The 18633-nt window shown below is 40.1% G+C and overlaps 1 protein-coding gene across 3 annotated transcripts in view; it reads right to left on the bottom strand.

Moving 5' to 3' along the window:
- The window catches only part of FGL1 (fibrinogen like 1), a 44638-nt gene that overhangs the window by 22090 nt on the left and 3915 nt on the right, over window positions 1-18633 (bottom strand). For all 3 annotated transcript variants that reach the window (XM_030565384.1, XM_030565382.1, XM_030565383.1), the window contains exons 2-3: window positions 16889-16964; window positions 3468-3648 (exon numbers count right to left, since the gene is read on the bottom strand). In XM_030565384.1, the coding sequence (XP_030421244.1) occupies window positions 3468-3648; window positions 16889-16954 (247 nt within the window). In that variant the 5' untranslated portion in view covers window positions 16955-16964. The remainder of the gene's footprint in view (window positions 1-3467; window positions 3649-16888; window positions 16965-18633) is intronic.

Raw genomic sequence — 18633 nt, forward strand, 5'->3', positions numbered from 1 at the left:
ATGGTGCCTTAGACTAGAACAAGTGACTGATAATTTATAAAATTTTAAGATATCTTCTTATGGGTGTGTTATCCACCTTAAAATGCCCTTCAGCTGTAACAGGCCCTAAAAGAGTCTCACTGTCCTGTAAGCATTATAGATGTTAGATCAAAACCAGAGCTTCGCACCTGGCAAGGAAGATGATCAGTTGCTTCCACTGGCAGAATGGTTTTAATAATGAATGTGATGCATTGTTGACAGGACAAATGGGGAAAAGGAGGGAAATGTTTGGGGCTTTTTCTTTATAGCACCAGAGACAACAAAAACCCAACAATAATTAAGTTCTCCATATCTTGCTAGTTAATATGGCAATAATGTGTGAAATATGGTGCTCTATTATAAGAGATAATGAAATGGGGCCCAATCCTACAATTATGATGGGAGACCCTGCTGATTTACTTCAGTGGGAGTTCAGGGTACTCAGCACTGCCTTCCTTTCATCTACCTTTTGTCTCGTCCATTTAAAGTGCAAGCTCTCCGTAGCTTTATGAGGTTAATGTCCAGTGCCTAACACAGTGAGGCCCTACTCTCAGTTAGGGCCTCTAGATGCTACTTTAAGACAAAAAATAGTAACAGTTACAGGATGCACTTAGATCAGGCTCTTAACTGGAAAAAAAAATCTCATCTGTATGGATAATTGGGCATTCATATTCACGTTCAGCCAGGTTTACAAAGGCATTTAAGTGCCTAAAGATGCAAATTAGTGCCTTGTGGGATTTTCACAAGCCCTTAAGCAGGTTAGGTGTCTAATGCTGACTTTCAATGGGAATTAGGCATCTAACCTGGCTAGGCACCTCTGGAAATACTATTAGATGCCTACTGGCGGCCCTAGTCTCCTAAATACCTTTGGAAATCTGGTCTCTAACTACTCTATCTGGTCTTTAACTTTTTAAAATATTTTCAGTGATTTAGTAATTGTATGGTGGTTTATGTCCACTGTCCTTCCTAGTCTTTCACTCCTCCTTCACTGGGACTTGAGATGGTAATTGGCTGACATGTGTTAGTGTTTGTCTAGACTTGGCTAATATTAGACACAGATTTAGCAGGCCATGAAGGGTGAAAGGAAGAAACCTGAGTTTTCTATTAGCTGACTATAAGATTGCCGCCCATCTGGATTTCACCTGGACAGTCTGGGTTTCCGCTTGTGTGTCCAGGTACCATTTCACAAGCCTTGATGTTGGATTTTTTTGATCTGTTAAAACTTGCTCACTGCTAATTTGAGAGACACTTACCCAGAGAATGCACACCACCCTCGTGAGGAGGGGGACAGAGCCCAGCCAATCATAGCTGATCACCCTGCCACTCAGCAAATCACAGCCCGCAGCCCTCCCTGCCCCACCCTCTCCCAACTGGGGAAAGTTTGGAAAGATTCGCAGCCTGGAGTTTGGCGGGACACAGGAAGGGGGTGGGTGTGCTGAAAATGGGGAAGCACCTGTTTCTCTTCCTTCCACACATCCACTGTGTGTGCAAGTTGGTGGGACCTTCTTCTCTCTTAGGTACTAGTGCAAATAAGTGGAGTCTCTCCTCCAATCTAGGCATCCATGTAAATGTAGGGGGAGTCCTCCCTTTCACATCAGTTGTATGTGCAAAGGGGGAGCTTTCTTCCCCTGCTCCCCAGAACCAGTGTGCTAATGAAGCAAACGTCCCACTGTGTGCATGTGTGTGGAAATGAAGAAATTCAAATGAGTGTAAATGAAAATCCCCCTATGTGTGTGCAGATTGTATTTATTACCCCTAGGATGTGTGAGCAGATGTACCTCAGAAGCAGCAATCCTACGGGAGGAAGGCGGGAGAGGGGCGAATTATGGGGCAGGGCCTTGAGGGGAAGAGGCGGAGATGGGTGCAGGGCCTTGAGGGTCCGGTTACCAGCCATTAGAAAAGTGGCAGTCCTAGCTGACTATCTCTTATTTATGTCTCATTTTAACAATACCCTTAAGGTAGCAAAAATCAGAGGCTCAAATCCTCCATTCCAGCTGAGCTGAGCTCAGCACAGGGCAGGAGGGTTTATGAAATGGTGGCTTTAAGTCACCTTTGTGTTCTTCAATGCTGGAGGTAGTCCTGTTCCTACCATTGTAGCTCTACAGCACTTGTGGGGAGAATCCTGCAGGGGCTAGATCTGCTGGCACAAAGCAGCTGGAGTAGAGCCCAGAATCTAGTTGAATAATGAAATCATCAGCCAAACTAAAGCTAAGGTCACGAATAAAACTAAAAATTATATGAAGCCTGTACTGGCTTCTGGTTACCCAGTAATAGGATTCTAAAGTTTTATTAACTTTTATTGTTCTATATGGTCTCGCTTCATGTGTCCTGGATGAGCTGCTAGTGTCTATGCTTCTGGAAGAAATCAAGACATATAGTATTGCATTGCTGGATGTTCTTAAAATTAAATTGAAAACAGTTGGGAGTTAGACTCATTCTTCAGCTGAAAAAATATTATTAAAAACACGTTTGAAAGGGCTTTGCCCTTTCTCTTCAGTCTCTTACCTCAGGCTCTGTTTATATTCCTAAAGTATGTGACTCTAAACAACAGACCATAGCTGTGGGGTTTTTAAAAAAAATTCCTTTATTTGTATCTTTAGAGTATGGAAAATTCTTTCCCTACTGATATGAGGGAGGGATAGCTCAGTGGTTTGAGCATGGGCTTGCTAAACCCAGGGTTGTGAGCTCAATCTTTGAGGGGGCCACTTAGGAATCTGGGGCAAAAATCAGTACTTGGTCCTGCTAATGAAGGTAGGGGGCTGGACTCGATGAGCCTTTTGGGATCTCTTCTATCTCTATGAGATAGGTATATCTCCATTACACTTTTTTTTAATCAGCATTTCACCTGTTTTAGAATGTTAATGTCAACAAAGCAGCTGCTTTGGACTGAGATGGTGGGAAGTGAGGTCCAAAGTTGTGGGACCCTTATGGAAAACACCCTGTCAAACAGCCCCTTTTATGCTATACTGAGGGAAGCTTCATCTTGAATGCCATCATTCACTGCAGCTGTAGCAGTAACACAATAGGGGAAAGGTGGATTCTTGGATAGGTAACTGTCGGGCTTCTTAGGTTCTATAGGTCACCTTAAAGTCTAAGGTTATCACCTTAAAATTTACTCAGAAGCCAACAGGTAGCTAGTACAGATCTAGAGCACAGGTGTACTATGTTCCTGGCAAGATTTCATTTTAAAAAGCATGCTGGAACATTCTGCTCCAACTTCAGTTTCTGGACAGTTTCAAGGTGTAGCTCCATGTAGAATGCATTGCACAATCTGATCTCAAGACAACAAAGGCCTGGATAACAGCTGAATGCTATGTCTTGGTGGGACAGTTTCTGGGGGGAATTTTAAAACATGACTATAATGCTGGAGTCTCAATTGCACCGGCCATGGAAATATATATACACTAGTTCAAATAGACACAATATGAAAAGAAGAAATAAATTCTAACCTGCGTATTGTCTTTTTTCTCCCAGGTCAATAACACTGTTTTCATCTCCACTGTCACGGTATTGAATCTCCTTCTCCTGTAAGATCCGCACAATTTTTACCTGCTGTTGTTTCACACGATACTCCAGAAGTCTCACCTGGGCCTTGAGCCTCAGCTGCTCTTGAAAACAACTCTGTAGAGTCTAGAGGGGAAAATGCATTTTTGCTTGTAGAGTTAACATTTGTCACAGTGTGTTTAGAATTAATAAACCACTTAATTCAAGAAGACTGTTCACAGACTCATAGACTTTAAGGTCAGAAGGGACCATTATGATCATCTAGTCTGACCTCCTGAGCAATGCAGGCCACAGAATCTTGCCCATCCACTCCTGTAACAAACCTCTAACCTATGTCTGAGTTATTGAAGTCCTCAAATCATGGTTTAAAGACCTTAAGGTGCAGAGAATCCTCCAGCAAGTGACCAGTGCCCCACGCTTCAGAGGAAGGCGAAAAACCTCCAGGGCCTCTGCCAATCTTCCCTGGAGGAAAATTCCTTCCCAACCCCAAATATGGTGATCAGTTAAACCCTAAGCATGTGGGCAAGACTCACCAGCCAGCACCCAGGAAAGAATTCTCTGTAGTAACTCAGATCCCACCCCATTTAACATCCCATCACAGACCACTGGGCATATTTACCTGCTAATAATCAAAGATCAATTAATTGCCAAAATTAGGCTATCCCATCATACCATCCCCTCCATAAACTTGTCAAGCTTAGTGTTGAAGCCAGATATGTCTTTTGCCCCTACTACTCCCCTTGGAAGGCTGTTCCAGAACTTCACTCCTCTAATGGTTAGAACCTTCATTTAATTTCAGGTCTAAACTTCCTAGTGTCCAGTTTATATCCATTTGTTCTTGTGTCCACACTGATACTAAGCTTAAATAATTCCTCTCCCTCCCTAATATTAATCCCTCTGATATATTTATATCTCCCCTCAGCCTTCTTTTGGTTAGGCTAAACGAGCCAAGCTCCTTTCATAAGACAGGTTTTCCATTCCTCGGATCATCCTAGTAGCCCTTCTCTGTACCTGTTCCAGTCTGAATTCATCTTTCTTAAACATGGGAGACCAGAACTGCGCACAATATTCTAGATGAGGTCTCAACAGTGGCTTGTATAACGGTACTAACACCTCCTTATCTTTACTGGAAATACCTCGCCTGATGCATCCCAAGACTGCATTAGCTTTTTTAACGGCCATATCACATTGGCGGCTAATAGTCATCCTGTGATCAACCAGTACTCCAAGGTCCTTCTCCTCCTCTGTTACTTCCAACTGATGTGTCCCCAATTTATAACCAAAATTCTTGATATTAATCCTTAAATGCCTGACCTTGCACTTTTCGCTATTAAGTTTCATCCTATTACTATTACTCCAGTTTACAAGTTCATCCAGATCTTCCAGTATGATATCCTGATCATTCTCTATATTAGCAATACCTCCCAGCTTTGTGTCTTCCGCAAACCTTATTAGCACATTCCCACTTTCTGTGTCAAGGTCAGTGGGAGCAGAGGGAAACCTTCCCATAGTTGGGACCCTCCTTCCAGATGGTGCTGGGGTTGCCTCTCGCACTGAGGTTACCTCTCCGGAGGAGGAAACTCCAGTTGCTAGGAAAAGGCAGGTGTTAGTAATGGGAGATTTGATCATTAGAAATGTAGATAGCTGGGTTTGTGATGTCTGGGAGAACTGCATGGTGACTTGCCTGCTTGGTGCGAAGGTTGCGGATCTATCTCTTGAGGCATCTAGACAGACTTATGTGTAGTGCTGGGGAGGAGCCGGTGGTCGTGGTACATGTAGGTACCAATGACATAGGGAAGGGTAGGAGAGATGTCCTGGAAGCCAAATTTAGGCTGCCAGAGAAGTGACTGAAATCCAGGACTTCTATGGTGGCATTCTCAGAAATGCTCCGAGTTCCACGCGCAGGGCCAGGTAGGCAGGCAGAGCTTCAGAGTCTCAATGCGTGGATGAGACGATGGTGTAGAGAGGAGGGGTTTACGTTCATTAGGAACTGGGGAAATTTTTGGGATGGGAGGAACCTGTACAGGAGAGATGGGCTCCACCTAAACCAATGTGGAACCAGACTGCTGGCACTAAACATTAAAAAGGTTGTAGAGCAGTTTTTAAACTAGGAGATGGGGGAAAGCCGACTGCTGCAAAGGAATATGTAGATCGGACACAGACTTCTCTTAGGGGAGAGTCTAATGATAGAAAATCTCCAGGTTATAGTCAAGAGCACAGGATGGAAGAGGATAATGTAAGGGCCAGATCAGATGATAAACAGTCACATAAAAAAGAATCTGACACATCAGAAAATGGCAGACAAATAAACAGGGACAAGTTTTTAAAGTGCTTGTAAACAAATGCTACAAGTCTAACTAATAAGATAGGTGAACTAGAGTGCCTTGTGATAAAGGAGGATATTGATATAATAGGCATCACAGAAACCTGGTGGACTGAGAGCAATCAGTGGGACACAATCATTCCGGGGTACAAAATATATCGGAAGGACAGAACAGGTTGTGCAGGGGGGGAGTGGCACTATATGTGAAAGAAAATGTAGATTCAAATGAAGTAAAAATCTTAAGCAAATCCACATGTTCCATAGAATCTCTATGGATAGAAATTTCATGCTCTAATAAAAATATAACATTAGTGATGTATTATCGACCACCTGACCAGGACAGTAATAGTGATGATGAAATGCTAAGAGAAATTAGAGAGGCTATCAAAATTAAGAACCCAATTATAGTGGGGGATTTCAATTATCCCCATAATGACTGGGAACATTTCACTTCAGGACAAAATGCAGAGATGAAATTTCTCGATACTTTAAATGACCGCTTCATGGAGCAGCTGGTATGGGAACCCACAAGGGGAGAGGCAACTCTAGATTTAATCCTGAGTGCAGCGCAGGAGCTGGTCCAAGAGGTAACTATAGCAGGACTGCTTGGAAATAGTGACTATAATACAATAGCATTCAACATCCCTGTGGTGGGAAGAACATCTCAACAGCCCAACACTGTGGCATTTAATTTCAAAAGGGGGAACTATGCAAAAATGAGGGGGTTAGTTAAACAGAAGTTAAAAGATACGGTGACTAAGGTGAAATCCCTGCAAGCTGCATGGCACTTTTTAAAGACACCATAATAGAGGCCCAACTTCAATGTATACCCCAAATTAAGAAACACAGTAAAAGAACTAAAAAAGAGCCACTGTGGCTTAACAACCCTGTAAAAGAATCAGTGAGAGATAAAAAGACTTCCTTTAAAAAGTGGAAGTCAAATCCTAGTGAGGCAAATAGAAAAGAGCATAAACACTGCCAAATTAAGTGCAAGAGTATAATAAGAAAAGTCAAAGAGGACTTTGAAGAACGGCTAGCCAAAAACTCCAAAGGTAATAACAAAATGTTTTTTAAGGACATCAGAAGCAGGAAGCCTGCTAAACAACCAGTGAGGCCCCTTGATGATCAAGATACAAAAAGAGTGCTTAAAGATGATAAAGATATTGCAGAGAAACTAAATGGATTCTTTGCTTCAGTCTTCACGACTGAGGATGTTAGGGAGATTCTCAAATCTGAGCTGGCTTTTGTAGGTGACAAATCTGAGGAACTGTCACAGATTAAAGTGTCACTAGAGGAGATTTTGGAATTAATTGATAAACTCAACATTAACAAGTCACCAGGACCAGATGGCATTCACCCAAGAGTTCTGAAAGAACTCAAATGTGAAGTTGCGGAACTATTAACTAAGATTTGTAACCTGTCCTTTAAATTGGCTTTGGTACCCAATGACTGGAAGTTGGCTAATGTAACGCCAATATTTAAAAAGGGCTCTAGAGGTGATTCCGGCAATTACAGATTGGTAAGTCTAACGTCAGTACCGGGCAAATTAGTAGAAAAAATAGTTAAGAATAAAATTGTCAGATACACAGAAAAACATAAACTGTTGATCAATAGTCAACACGGTTTCTGTAAAGGGAAATAGTGTCTTACTAATCTATTAGAGTTCTTTGAAGGGGTCAACAAACATGTGGACAAGGGGGATCCAGTAGACATAGTGTACTTAGATTTCCAGAAAGCCTTTGACAAGGTCCCTCACCAAAGGCTGTTACGTTAATTAAGCTGTCATGGGATAAAAGGGAAGTTCCTTTCATGGATTGAGAACTGGTTAAAAGACAGGGAACAAAGGATAGGAATTAATGGTAAGTTCTCAGAATGGAAAGGAGTAACTAGTGGTGTTCCCCAAGAGTCAGTCCTAGGACCAATCCTATTAAATTTATTCATAAATGATCTGGAGAAAGGGGTAAACAGTGAGGTGGCAAAGTTTGCAGATGATACTAAACTGCTCAAGATAGTTAAGACCAAAGCAGACTGTGAAGAACTTCAAAAAGATCTCACAAAACTAAGTGATTGGGCAACAAAATGGCAAATGAAATTTAATGTGGATAAATGTAAAGTAATGCACATTGGAAAAAATAACCCCAACTATACATACAATATGCTGAGGGCTAATTTAGCCACAACTAATCACGAAAGAGATCTTGGAGCCATCGTGGATAGTTCTCTGAAGATGTCCACGCAGTATGCAGAGGCAGTCAAAAAAGCAAACAGGATGTTAGGAATCATTAAAAAGGGGATGAGAATAAGACTGAGAATATATTATTGCCCTTATATAAATCCATGGTATGCCCACATCTTGAATACTGTGTACAGATGTGGTCTCCTCACCTCAAAAAAGATATACTGGCACTCGAAAAGGTTCAGAAAAGGGCAACTAAAATGATTTGGGGTTTGGAAAGGGTTCCATATGAGAAAAGATTAAAGAGGCTAGGACTCTTCAGCTTGGAAAAGAGGAGACTAAGGGGGGATATGATAGAGGTAATAAAATCATGAGTGATGTAGAGAAAATGGATAAGAAAAAAAGTTATTTACTTATACCCATAATACAAGAACTAGGGGTCACCAAATGAAATTAATAGGCAGCAGGTTTAAAACAAATAAAAGGAAGTTCTTCTTCACGCAGCACACAGTCAGCTTGTGGAACTCCTTACCTGAGGAGGTTGTGAAGGCTAGGACTATAACAGTGTTTAAAGAGAACTGGATAAATTCATGGTGGTTAAGTCCATAAAAGGCTATTAGCCAGGATGGGTAAGGAATGGTGTCCCTAGCCTCTGTTCGTCAGAGGATGGAGATGGATGGCATGAGAGAGATCACTTGATCATTTCCTGTTAGGTTCACTCCCTCTGGGGCATCTGGCATTGGCCACTGTCGGTAGACAGATACTGGGCTAGACGGACCTTTGGTCTGACCTGGTATGGCTGTTCTTATGTTCTTATGTTCTTATTAAATAAGATTGGTCCCAAAACCGATTCTTGAGGAACTCCACCAGTAACCTCCCTCCAGCCTAACAGTTCACCCTTCAGTATGACCCATTGTAGTCTCCCCTTTAACCAGTTCCTTATCCTCCTTTCAATTTTCATATTGATTCCCACCTTTTCCAATTTAACTAATAATTCCCCGTGTGGAACTGTATCAAATGCCTTACTGAAATCGAAGTAAATTAGATCCACTGCATTTCCTTTGTCTAAAAAAATCTGTTATCTTCTCAAAGAAGGAGATCAGGTTGGTTTGGCATGATCTACCTTTTATAAAACCATGTTGTATTTTGTCCCAATTACCATTGACCTCAATTTACTACTACTATTTCCTTCAAAATTTTTCTAAGACCTTTCATACTACAGATGTCAAACTAACAGGCCTGTAGTTACTCGGATCACTTTTTTTCCCCTTTATTAAAAATAGGAACCATATTAGCAATTCTCCAGTCGTACGGTACAACCCCTGAGTTTACAGATTCATTAAAAATTCTTGCTAATGAGTTTGCAATTTCATATGCCAATTCCTTTAATATTCTTGGATGAAGATTATCTGGGCCCCTGATTTAGTCCCATTAAGCTGTTTGAGTTTGGCTTCTACCTCGCATGTGGTAATATCTACCTCCATATCCTCATTCCCATTTGTCATCCGATCATTATCCCTAAGCTCCTCATTAAAGACTGAGGCAAAGTATTTGTTTAGATGCTGGGCCATGCCTAGATTATCCTTAACTTCCACTCCATCCTCAGTGTTTAGCGGTTCCACTTCTTCTTTCTTTGTTTTCTTCTTATTTATATGGCTATAGAACCTTTCACTGTTGGTTTTAATTCTCTTTGCAAGGTCCAACTCTACATGGCTTTTGGCCTTTCTCACTTTATCCCTACATTTCTGATCTCAATAAGGTAGCTTTCCTTGCTAATCCCTCCCACTCCTTGTAGGCTTTCTGCTTTTTCTTAATCAGCAATCACTGTAGAAATTGATTATGATTAGCCTGCCCTGCCTTTATTTAAAGTTATTGAGTATATTACAGAGTGGCCAAACATCCACCATCACTTTTTCAGACCTCTCCTTAAAACACACTTCTTCCACACTTCTTCTTTAAACAATAATTCATTTATATATTTTATAAATAGGATGACCAGATGTCCCGATTTTATAGGGACAGTCCCTATTTTTGGGTTTTTTCTTATATAGGCTCCTATTATCCCCCACCCCGTGCCCCGATTTTTCACACTTGCTCTCTAGTCACCCTATTTTATAAATAAGAAATTTACACTACTTAGAGACCAGCCCTTATATCGTGGGAATGGATGATGTACTCCCATAATAAAATCTGCAGGAAGGGACTCTGATGGAGAATGTTACTGTAAGGATCCCTTCATAGAGATTGCCTCCCCCACATCTTCCTGTCAGGAACAGGGTTTAAGTCCCCAGAGAACAGGTAGTGGGATCTTCCCCAAACCTTGTAGATCTCCAAGGTCTCAGGAAATATAATCCAGGCACTGGTACTTTTTCAGCTTTGCTGTCTAAATGCCATTATGTCTGTCTTTCCTTTCATTTTAGAGTACAAGGTTCTTAGGATAGGGACTCGGACTTCCTTTATGCGTGGATTGTACTGCTCCACACCCACTGCCAGTGCTCACAAAAACAAAAAATTATGATCATTCACAAGTTGCTGATGAACATGAAGAATAAATGCTAAGTACAAAGAACCTGATTCACTAACATCCCACTACTCATTTAACCAGTTACATCAGGGCAAGGCTGGTGTGAAATTTCAACATTCTGGCAGTGGTGTGGTGGTACAAAAAACAAACAAACAAACAAATCTCACCTACATTCCATATTCCCCAATGAGAAGTGGATAAACTTTGTTTACCCTTGAGTATACTACTGCATTCTGATCTGGTAGTTTTGGTGTACTGAAGACTGTGTTGGAATCACAAGCTATCAGTCTGAGTGGTGGTGGGGGGTGGAGGCGGGATCCTAGTCCTGCTTGCTGGCTAGGGAGATTTGGAGCAAAGTGTACCATCAATGTCATTCTGGACTGAGTCAGCTTAAAGCAAGGTCAGGTGAACTGTGCTTTGCTGCCTTAGGAAGCAGTCTGTTTTCAGGTTCTTGAGTATTATCATTCTGAATTCTAAGAAATGAAGTGTGATGCTGCAACCTCCCTGCGAGAGAATCTATGTTTTTATTTAATTTCTCTGTGCGTATGCTGTGAACATAATAGTGTTTTGCACTCAATTCACACTGTTGCAAAAGCTTGGAAAATATAAATTTCTTTCTATACTAATTTTGTCCAATTCAATTTGACAAAATAGGTTCCCTCCAGAACATCTAAATGCAGCACAAACCAGCATGTTTCTCTATAGATTTGCTTCCTTGTTGGTGAATCAGCATGATCATTAATGTCTGTACAGCTCTGAGAATAGGATTGTTAATTAAGACACACAGCACTCATAAGATTCCACAAACTATGATGTTAATACATGATTTTACTATAGTGTTAGTTAAAAAGCAGAGGGGCTTTTACTACAACCAATAAACACTCATGATCCATTTTACATAGATATGGCCCATTGTTTCTGGTAAGACTCAATATTATTACAGGAGGCTAGACCTCATTGCTTTTTCACTCTGGAGGATGCAATTCACTTTGTTGACCAATTTATAATAGGAGATTGAAAAGAGAGAAGAGTTGATCTTTTTAGGAAAGAGATAAAGAATCACTTCAAAGGGATTTGTTATGATTTTTTTATATAAAATGTTGTTTTCTTTTAATATTCAAGGTTCCCTTAGATGAGTACTTGTTGCTTCAGGCATGTTGTCTCTGCAGCGCAATCCTGATTACATGCCTTCATTTCAAATATTTGTGTTGTGTCTCAGATGTTTGCTTTTAATTTAATTCATACTCTGTTGTAATCCAGTATATGATGATGATTAGCAGCCTGGAAAACATATGGCAGGATAAGCTAGTTTTTTTTTGGAACCTGTTGAAGAGCAGAGGGTTTACTGTGTTTGCCAGTGTGATGCATCTTTGAAAACTCCATAAAGCTCCTTGGACCAGATTCAGCTATGGAGTAAGTTCCATACCAGCTGGCTGCCTGCACATAAGCCATGCTGAGCAGGCAGCAGGACCTTTGGACACAAGAGGTTGTGAGATGAGCTAGTTGACCAAATCCTAAAACTCACCAGAAGACACATAAAAGCCCTCCAGTGGCCTATTAACCCCTCAGAGCCCTAACTTATTTGAACAGTGCCTTGAAAATCTTTTCAGATATCAGTATTAATGGGCACAGTGATAGACAATACACTAATGTACTCCTGAAAAGCTGATGAGTGTCACTTATGAGATGGTCCTTGTTGGTCAAGTGATTCTTACTGCAAAATTCTTACAGATGACTTATGAGCGAAGCTACTTTTTTCAGCTTCAGGGAATGAGCACTTTTGCCTCACAGCATACTAGTAGTTTTGACACAAGTGTAAAACACTCATGCTCCCTCTACTGGCTCTTCATCAGCAAAGCCCAAAATAATATGAGCCAAATTTTCAAAGTGCCCTCAACACAGATGCCACATTTGCTCTGACAATATTACACACATAACTGCTTGTGGATCTTGCACACACATACAGAACTTGTAGTACTGTCAAGCAGTTAGAGGTCTGGCTGCTTAGTTTTCATGCACAGAAACATTTGCACTCAAAAATGTGAGTTTTTGCAGAACTGTGGGTGACAAAGTTAGAGGGTTTGGAAAATTTAGGCAGGTAGGATCTTAATTATTTTTAATAATTATACAATATTTTTTGTTTCTATAATGAATTTCAAATGAAGAACTGAGAGCTTAAAAAAATTAATGAATTAAGCCTCTAAACACTCCTGGGATGTAGGGAAATATTATCATAATTTTACACATGACCTTTTAGCCAAAGCTGAGGATCAGAACTCCATCCTCATTCTCTTTGACCAGTTAGACACATTCGACACAGTCAACCATAGTCTTCTTCCTGAAATCTTGCCCTCCCTTGGCTTCCATGACTCTGCTCTCTCCAGGTTGTCCTCTTACCTCTCTAATTGCTCCTTCAGAGGGTCTTTTGGAGGATATCCTCAGCTTTCTCTGAGGGTTCCACAGGGTTCTGTCCTTTGTCCTCTTCTATTCTCCCTCTACACCATATCTTTACTTTGGGTAATCTCATCCATAAACACAAATTTAACTACTATCTCTACAACTTAGGGCTTGTCTACATTGGCACTTTACAGCATTACAACTTTCTCGCTCAGGGGTGTGAAAAAACACCCCCTGAGCGCAGCAAGTTTCAGCACTGTAAACGCCAGTGTAGACAGTGCACCAGCAGTGGGAGCATGGCTCCCAGCGCTGGAAGCTACGTCCCTCATGAAGGTGGTTTTTTTAGAGTGCTGGGAGAGCCATGGCAGTGCTTTACCATTGCCAGTGTAGACTAGCCCTTAGAGATGTACCTCTTTGCTCCAGACCTGTCTCTTTCTGTCCAAACTAAAATCTCAGCCTGTCTCAGTGTCAGGGCTGGGCCTGGGGCAGCCTGCGTGTATGGGTCAGTTACCAAGTTGCAGTCAGGAGATGAGTAGCAGAGTCGGGTCAAGCCAGGTCAAGATGCTAGGAAGTTAGGGTCAGGCACTGAGTTGCAGACAGGAGGCAAGTAGCGGAGTCAGGGTCAGGTCAGGTCAGGCAGGGTCAGGATGCCTGGAAGTCAGGGTTAGATGCTGAGTTGCATAGAGGAGGCAAGTAGCAGAGTCTGTGGTTCACAGCAAGGCAAGGTCTGGAGCAGAAGCAAGCAAATAGTTTGCATCATTGCTCAGACAACTTGCTATGACGACTTCTTGGTTTACATACCAGCGTGAGCCAATCAGTGGGCTGTGAGGGGCTACCACTCAGGCCCTTCTGGGTGTACATTACAGCATGCAGCTTCACAGACTTCCTTAGCAGAAACCCAGCCTGAGCTTCCGATGGTGATGTGGAAGTGCTGGCAGCCTGGAACATCCATGGGCCCAGGATCTCGTCCAAGAAGTTCTTATGCTTGGTGACATCTCCTCATATCTGTCAGCACAAGCTCAATATGGCTAGAACAGCGTTCTTAATCTTCTCCTTTCCCTTCCCAGAAAATCCTTCTTACTATCTCTTTTCTTGATCACTGAGGACATCACCACCTGTCCACTCAAATCCATAACCAGGGCATCATCTTGGACTTTGACATCTGACTGCTCATGTCCATTTATGTCTGAATCATGCAGATTCTTTCTGTAAAACACCTAAGCTATGGCCTTTCCTATCAATTCACACAGCTAAAATTCTCATCCAAGCCGTCTTAATTTCATGTCTCAGTTACTGCAACATCCTTTTCTCTGGCCTTGAGAAATGCAGTCTTGTCCCAGTCATATCCATTCAGAATGCTGCTACAAAGATCATGTTCCTAGAACATGGTCAGAACAATGGACTATCTCTTTGTATTCCTTAATTGGCTCCCCCTTCTCTATTGTATAAAATAAGCTACTTTTCTTCACTTTCAGGACCTTCATGGCCTATCCCCCCCCCCCCCCCCCCCCCCCCGCACACACACACACTTTTCTCATTCAGTGTCAAAAGGTTGACTCTTGTCTCTGATCAGCCCATATCAGCCTCCATTCCCCCTTGTTAAATTTTCAAACAAACACATTTGTGCTTTTTCTCATGCTGCCCCTCACACTTGGAAGAAGCTACCTATAAACATCTATAAACCCACATAATTGTTTTCCTTCAAATCCCTATTTAAAATTTTTCTTTGCTGTGATGCCTACACAACAATTGACAATGGTAGACTGCTAGTATGCTGAGACCACAACCTCTGAGGATGACCAATATTCTCTTTGTTTCCCTGTACTCCCCATTTGTCTGTCTGTATCTCTACTGTCTCTTGTCTTATACTTAGATTGGGGCAGGGATTGTCTTTTTATTCTGTGTTTGTACAGCACCTTGCACAAAGAAGCCCCAGTCTTAGACCAGGTCTCTGAGGTCCTATGACAATACAAGCAATAAATAATAATACAGATGGATAAACCGAGGCATAGAAAGTTAAATAATATGGCCATGGTCACACAGCGAGTCACTGGCAGAGTCCAGAACTCTTGACTCTTAGTCCTTAATTTAATCACTTAACCAAAATTCCTAGAAAATTAGCAATAATCAGAAGTTAATGTTTATTTATATAATCTTGATCATACAGAAGAGTCTTTTAGGGGAGGAAGATTAATTCAAATCTTGAGAACATAACCAAATGGAGGTCCATCACTTATTTTGAATCTAAATTACTTAATGTCATTTTAAGATATTTTAAGTCTCTAAATACTGTTATTTTAAACTTTGCATTTTAAACCGAAGTTTTCTTTTTATTTACTTTAAATGTTTGCAAGTGAATTTAGAGCTCATAAAAGAGAAAGACCAACACAGAGCCTGAATAATCTCCACTGCTTTGCACCTTGTGTAACAAGGTACAATAGAAACTGGAATACACAATGTAAAAATACCCTTGATACAAGAGACCAAACATCCCTATGTTGGTGGATACTAGGTGCCTATCAGCAGTGTTGGACAGCTGGTACCATAATAAGAAACTGACTGACCAGAAACAGAGAATAAAATAAAATTTGTTTAGCTATGAATGAACAGTACTAACTTTGGGTTTTTGGTGTCTCTTTCGCTGAACTCTCAACAGGACCTTTAAGGCTTTGTTGATGAGCAGCAATAATAAGGGTCTCATATCTGGAATATCAGATCTATTCCTCCTGGGGACAATCACAAACCAGTTCTATAACTTTAATGTAGATTAGCCTGGCTCTCAGATGTGTGGATTAGGGGCCTGTTACTCCAGTTTTACCTAGAATAACTCCACTGAAATCACTGGAGTTACACCAGTGGAAACGTAGAGTAATGAAATGGTGACTCTGGCTTCAAGCATATAGTACAAGAATCTTTGGCAAAAATAGATTGCTTTTCCTTTATCTTTCTTTAGTCTAGACATGAATCAAAGTAAAAATATTATGATATTATAACAATTAGAGAAATGTTATTTGGTTGTGGCTCTATCTCTAGTGGATAGTAGTACCACTGATTTAAACCAGATTGAATATAGCTTCTTTTGTCTGCTTTACTGACTACAATTGTTTATACTATATATTTAGAAGCAATTATTCAAGGGCTGCTGACAGCTCTATTCTTGGACACATTGTCCAATATTTAACCCAGTTGTTGCTATTAATATGCCACATGTGTCCTATTTCTTCATTTTGTAACTCTTGAGGAACTAACATCCTTCCAGTAAAATACTACTTTAAATTAGGCTAAGGACTGAAAGGATCTTTCACTGAATTGTTCATTTGTATTCTCCTCTTTCTGAGGACTTTAATGAGATGAAATGGTATGCATCCTTGAAGTAGTGAAAACCCTGGGATAAATTTTTAGAGTACTCCCAGTTTATTCACATCAGAGTCAGCCAGAGTCCAGAAACTTCCCACTGAAAACTAAAAGAAGGAAAATGGACTTCATGCTAATGTAACAATTTTTTTCCCATTGCAGTCAGTGAACTTGCACAGAAATGAAACAAACCTAGACTTTCCCCCTTCATTTGATTTAATTTACATTTGTTTCCACCCTTCTAACTTTCAACCAGAACTAGAAATGGAAGTGCCAGAATTTAGGAATTTGAGAGACTATTCTTATGGTAGTTCTATCCCAACCACAACAGGAATTACTGCCACAGAAGTCCCCTTCCACAAAGCTCAATCTTGAGATTTTCAGATCCAAGAAATCGGATTGATTTGGATGTTTGTTTTATTGCCAAAAATTTTGGGTGCTCCTCCAAACCATCCTTCTGAACTTTTTGAAGTTAACCCATCACTAGAGGAAAATCTAGACATAAGAATAATGTAACTTATTCTTGACCTCTTCTACACTGTTAAAAATAAACAAGGGCATTATAAGTACAATTGCATTTCGTAAAACTTACCGAGTTACCAATGGCCATTATTAAACAATTTGCAAGGATGAAATTAAACAGTGTCAAAATCTTCATTCTCAGGAAACTGCAAAAGAAAGTAACAATGAAATCTGCATTAAATTAAATCTGTTTTATTTAGTCCTTTAAAATCATCCAGGTGCTATTTTCACTATATTTAAAATGGAGGGGGGTAATTGTTTTGGTTGGGGCAGGGAAACCGAGACTTTCTTTATACATCATGAAGCAAAAAAAAAAAAAAAAAGGCAGCATAAAATCATTTCTCTCCCTTGCAGTCTACTTTTAATACATCACTAATATTCATTTGAATGAGTACTGAAAATATATTTTCATGTAAAGATATGCAGAGGCTAGGAAATCACAAAATTGCAAGAGTGCAAAACAAAAAAACAAAATACCTCCCTCCCATTGACTATTGTTGTAAACTATTATTATATCATCCAAAAAAATTACATTGAAAAAGCTCTTATGACCATAGTATCTCAGGGCCTCAACATTAATAAAATCAGCCTCACAACTTCCTATTTGGGTGGGCAGTGTTACTATCCTCACTTTAGAGATGGGGAGCTATGGGCTTGTCCACATGAGAAAACTGCATTGATTTAACTTGAATTGGTTTTTTTAACTGATTTAGTTAAACTGGTTCAAACTGCTGTATAGACACTCATTTCAGTTTAAGAGTAGCTTATTTCAGTTTAATTTAAACCAATTCCTAATTGACTTTAAGTAAACCAAAATAAGCCCGGTTTAAACTGAAATAAGAGTGTCCATGGAGCCTTTTGCACTAATTAAATTAGTTTAAAAAACAATTTAAATTAAACCAATGCAAATTTGTGGTTAGACAAGGCCTAATACACAGAGAGATTAAGGTTCAATTTTAGCAAAGCACTTTAGCATGTGCGTGATAGGGAATAGCTTTTATGGAAATTTCTATTTGGTTTATTTACGCATGCATGTGCAATGCCAGTGGAACAATGGCAGATTGTTCTTTATGTTGTGTAACAAAAAACAGTGTGCATGTGTGAAGTATGTTTTTTTAAACTCTTATAACTCAGCCAAATCAGATCTAATGGTCATGAGACCTATGAAAAGCACATATCCTGGAGGCTATGGCCCTGCCAAATGTCAAGTTTCTATCACCTTCATTTTGCAGGTCTTTTGATTTTGTAGAAAAAATTCATTTTTCCAACCGTGTAATTTATTATGCTTGAAAATGGCTCATCTGTTTTTGCTGAAATGTTCAGAACAGAAATCATTCTGTGATTCTGACACAGAGAGCAAATTATCAAATTTCAGCCCAAAATTTAAAACTTCGAGGAAACTGAAAATGACCATGTAGAATAAAAAGCCTGGGCAATGTTAATATAAATGTTGCTATATTCCATGGCCTGAAATTTTTAAAGTTACCTAGGGGATTTGGATACCAAACTCCCATTAGTTTTAATGGCAATTGAGCATCCATTTTTCTTAGGGAAGATTTGGGGGGAAAAAATCACATTTTATATTAAGGTTACATTTAGAAAAAAATTATGAAGGGTTAATACATGATTAATAGATGTTTTAATAATGGTTAATCAATTGTTAGAGTCTAATAAGCCAAGCCAAATAACCATGAATGTGCTGCTGACAGTCTCTAATGTTACTCATACCTGTAGTAAGCTTCTAATATCTATTGATCACCGTCTAACCCTTTAGAAACTTTTTATAAATGTGACTTATAAAGTATAATCTGAAAA

Source organism: Gopherus evgoodei, chromosome 5, assembly GCF_007399415.2.
Source record: "Gopherus evgoodei ecotype Sinaloan lineage chromosome 5, rGopEvg1_v1.p, whole genome shotgun sequence".
Classification (NCBI taxonomy): Eukaryota; Metazoa; Chordata; order Testudines; family Testudinidae; genus Gopherus; species Gopherus evgoodei.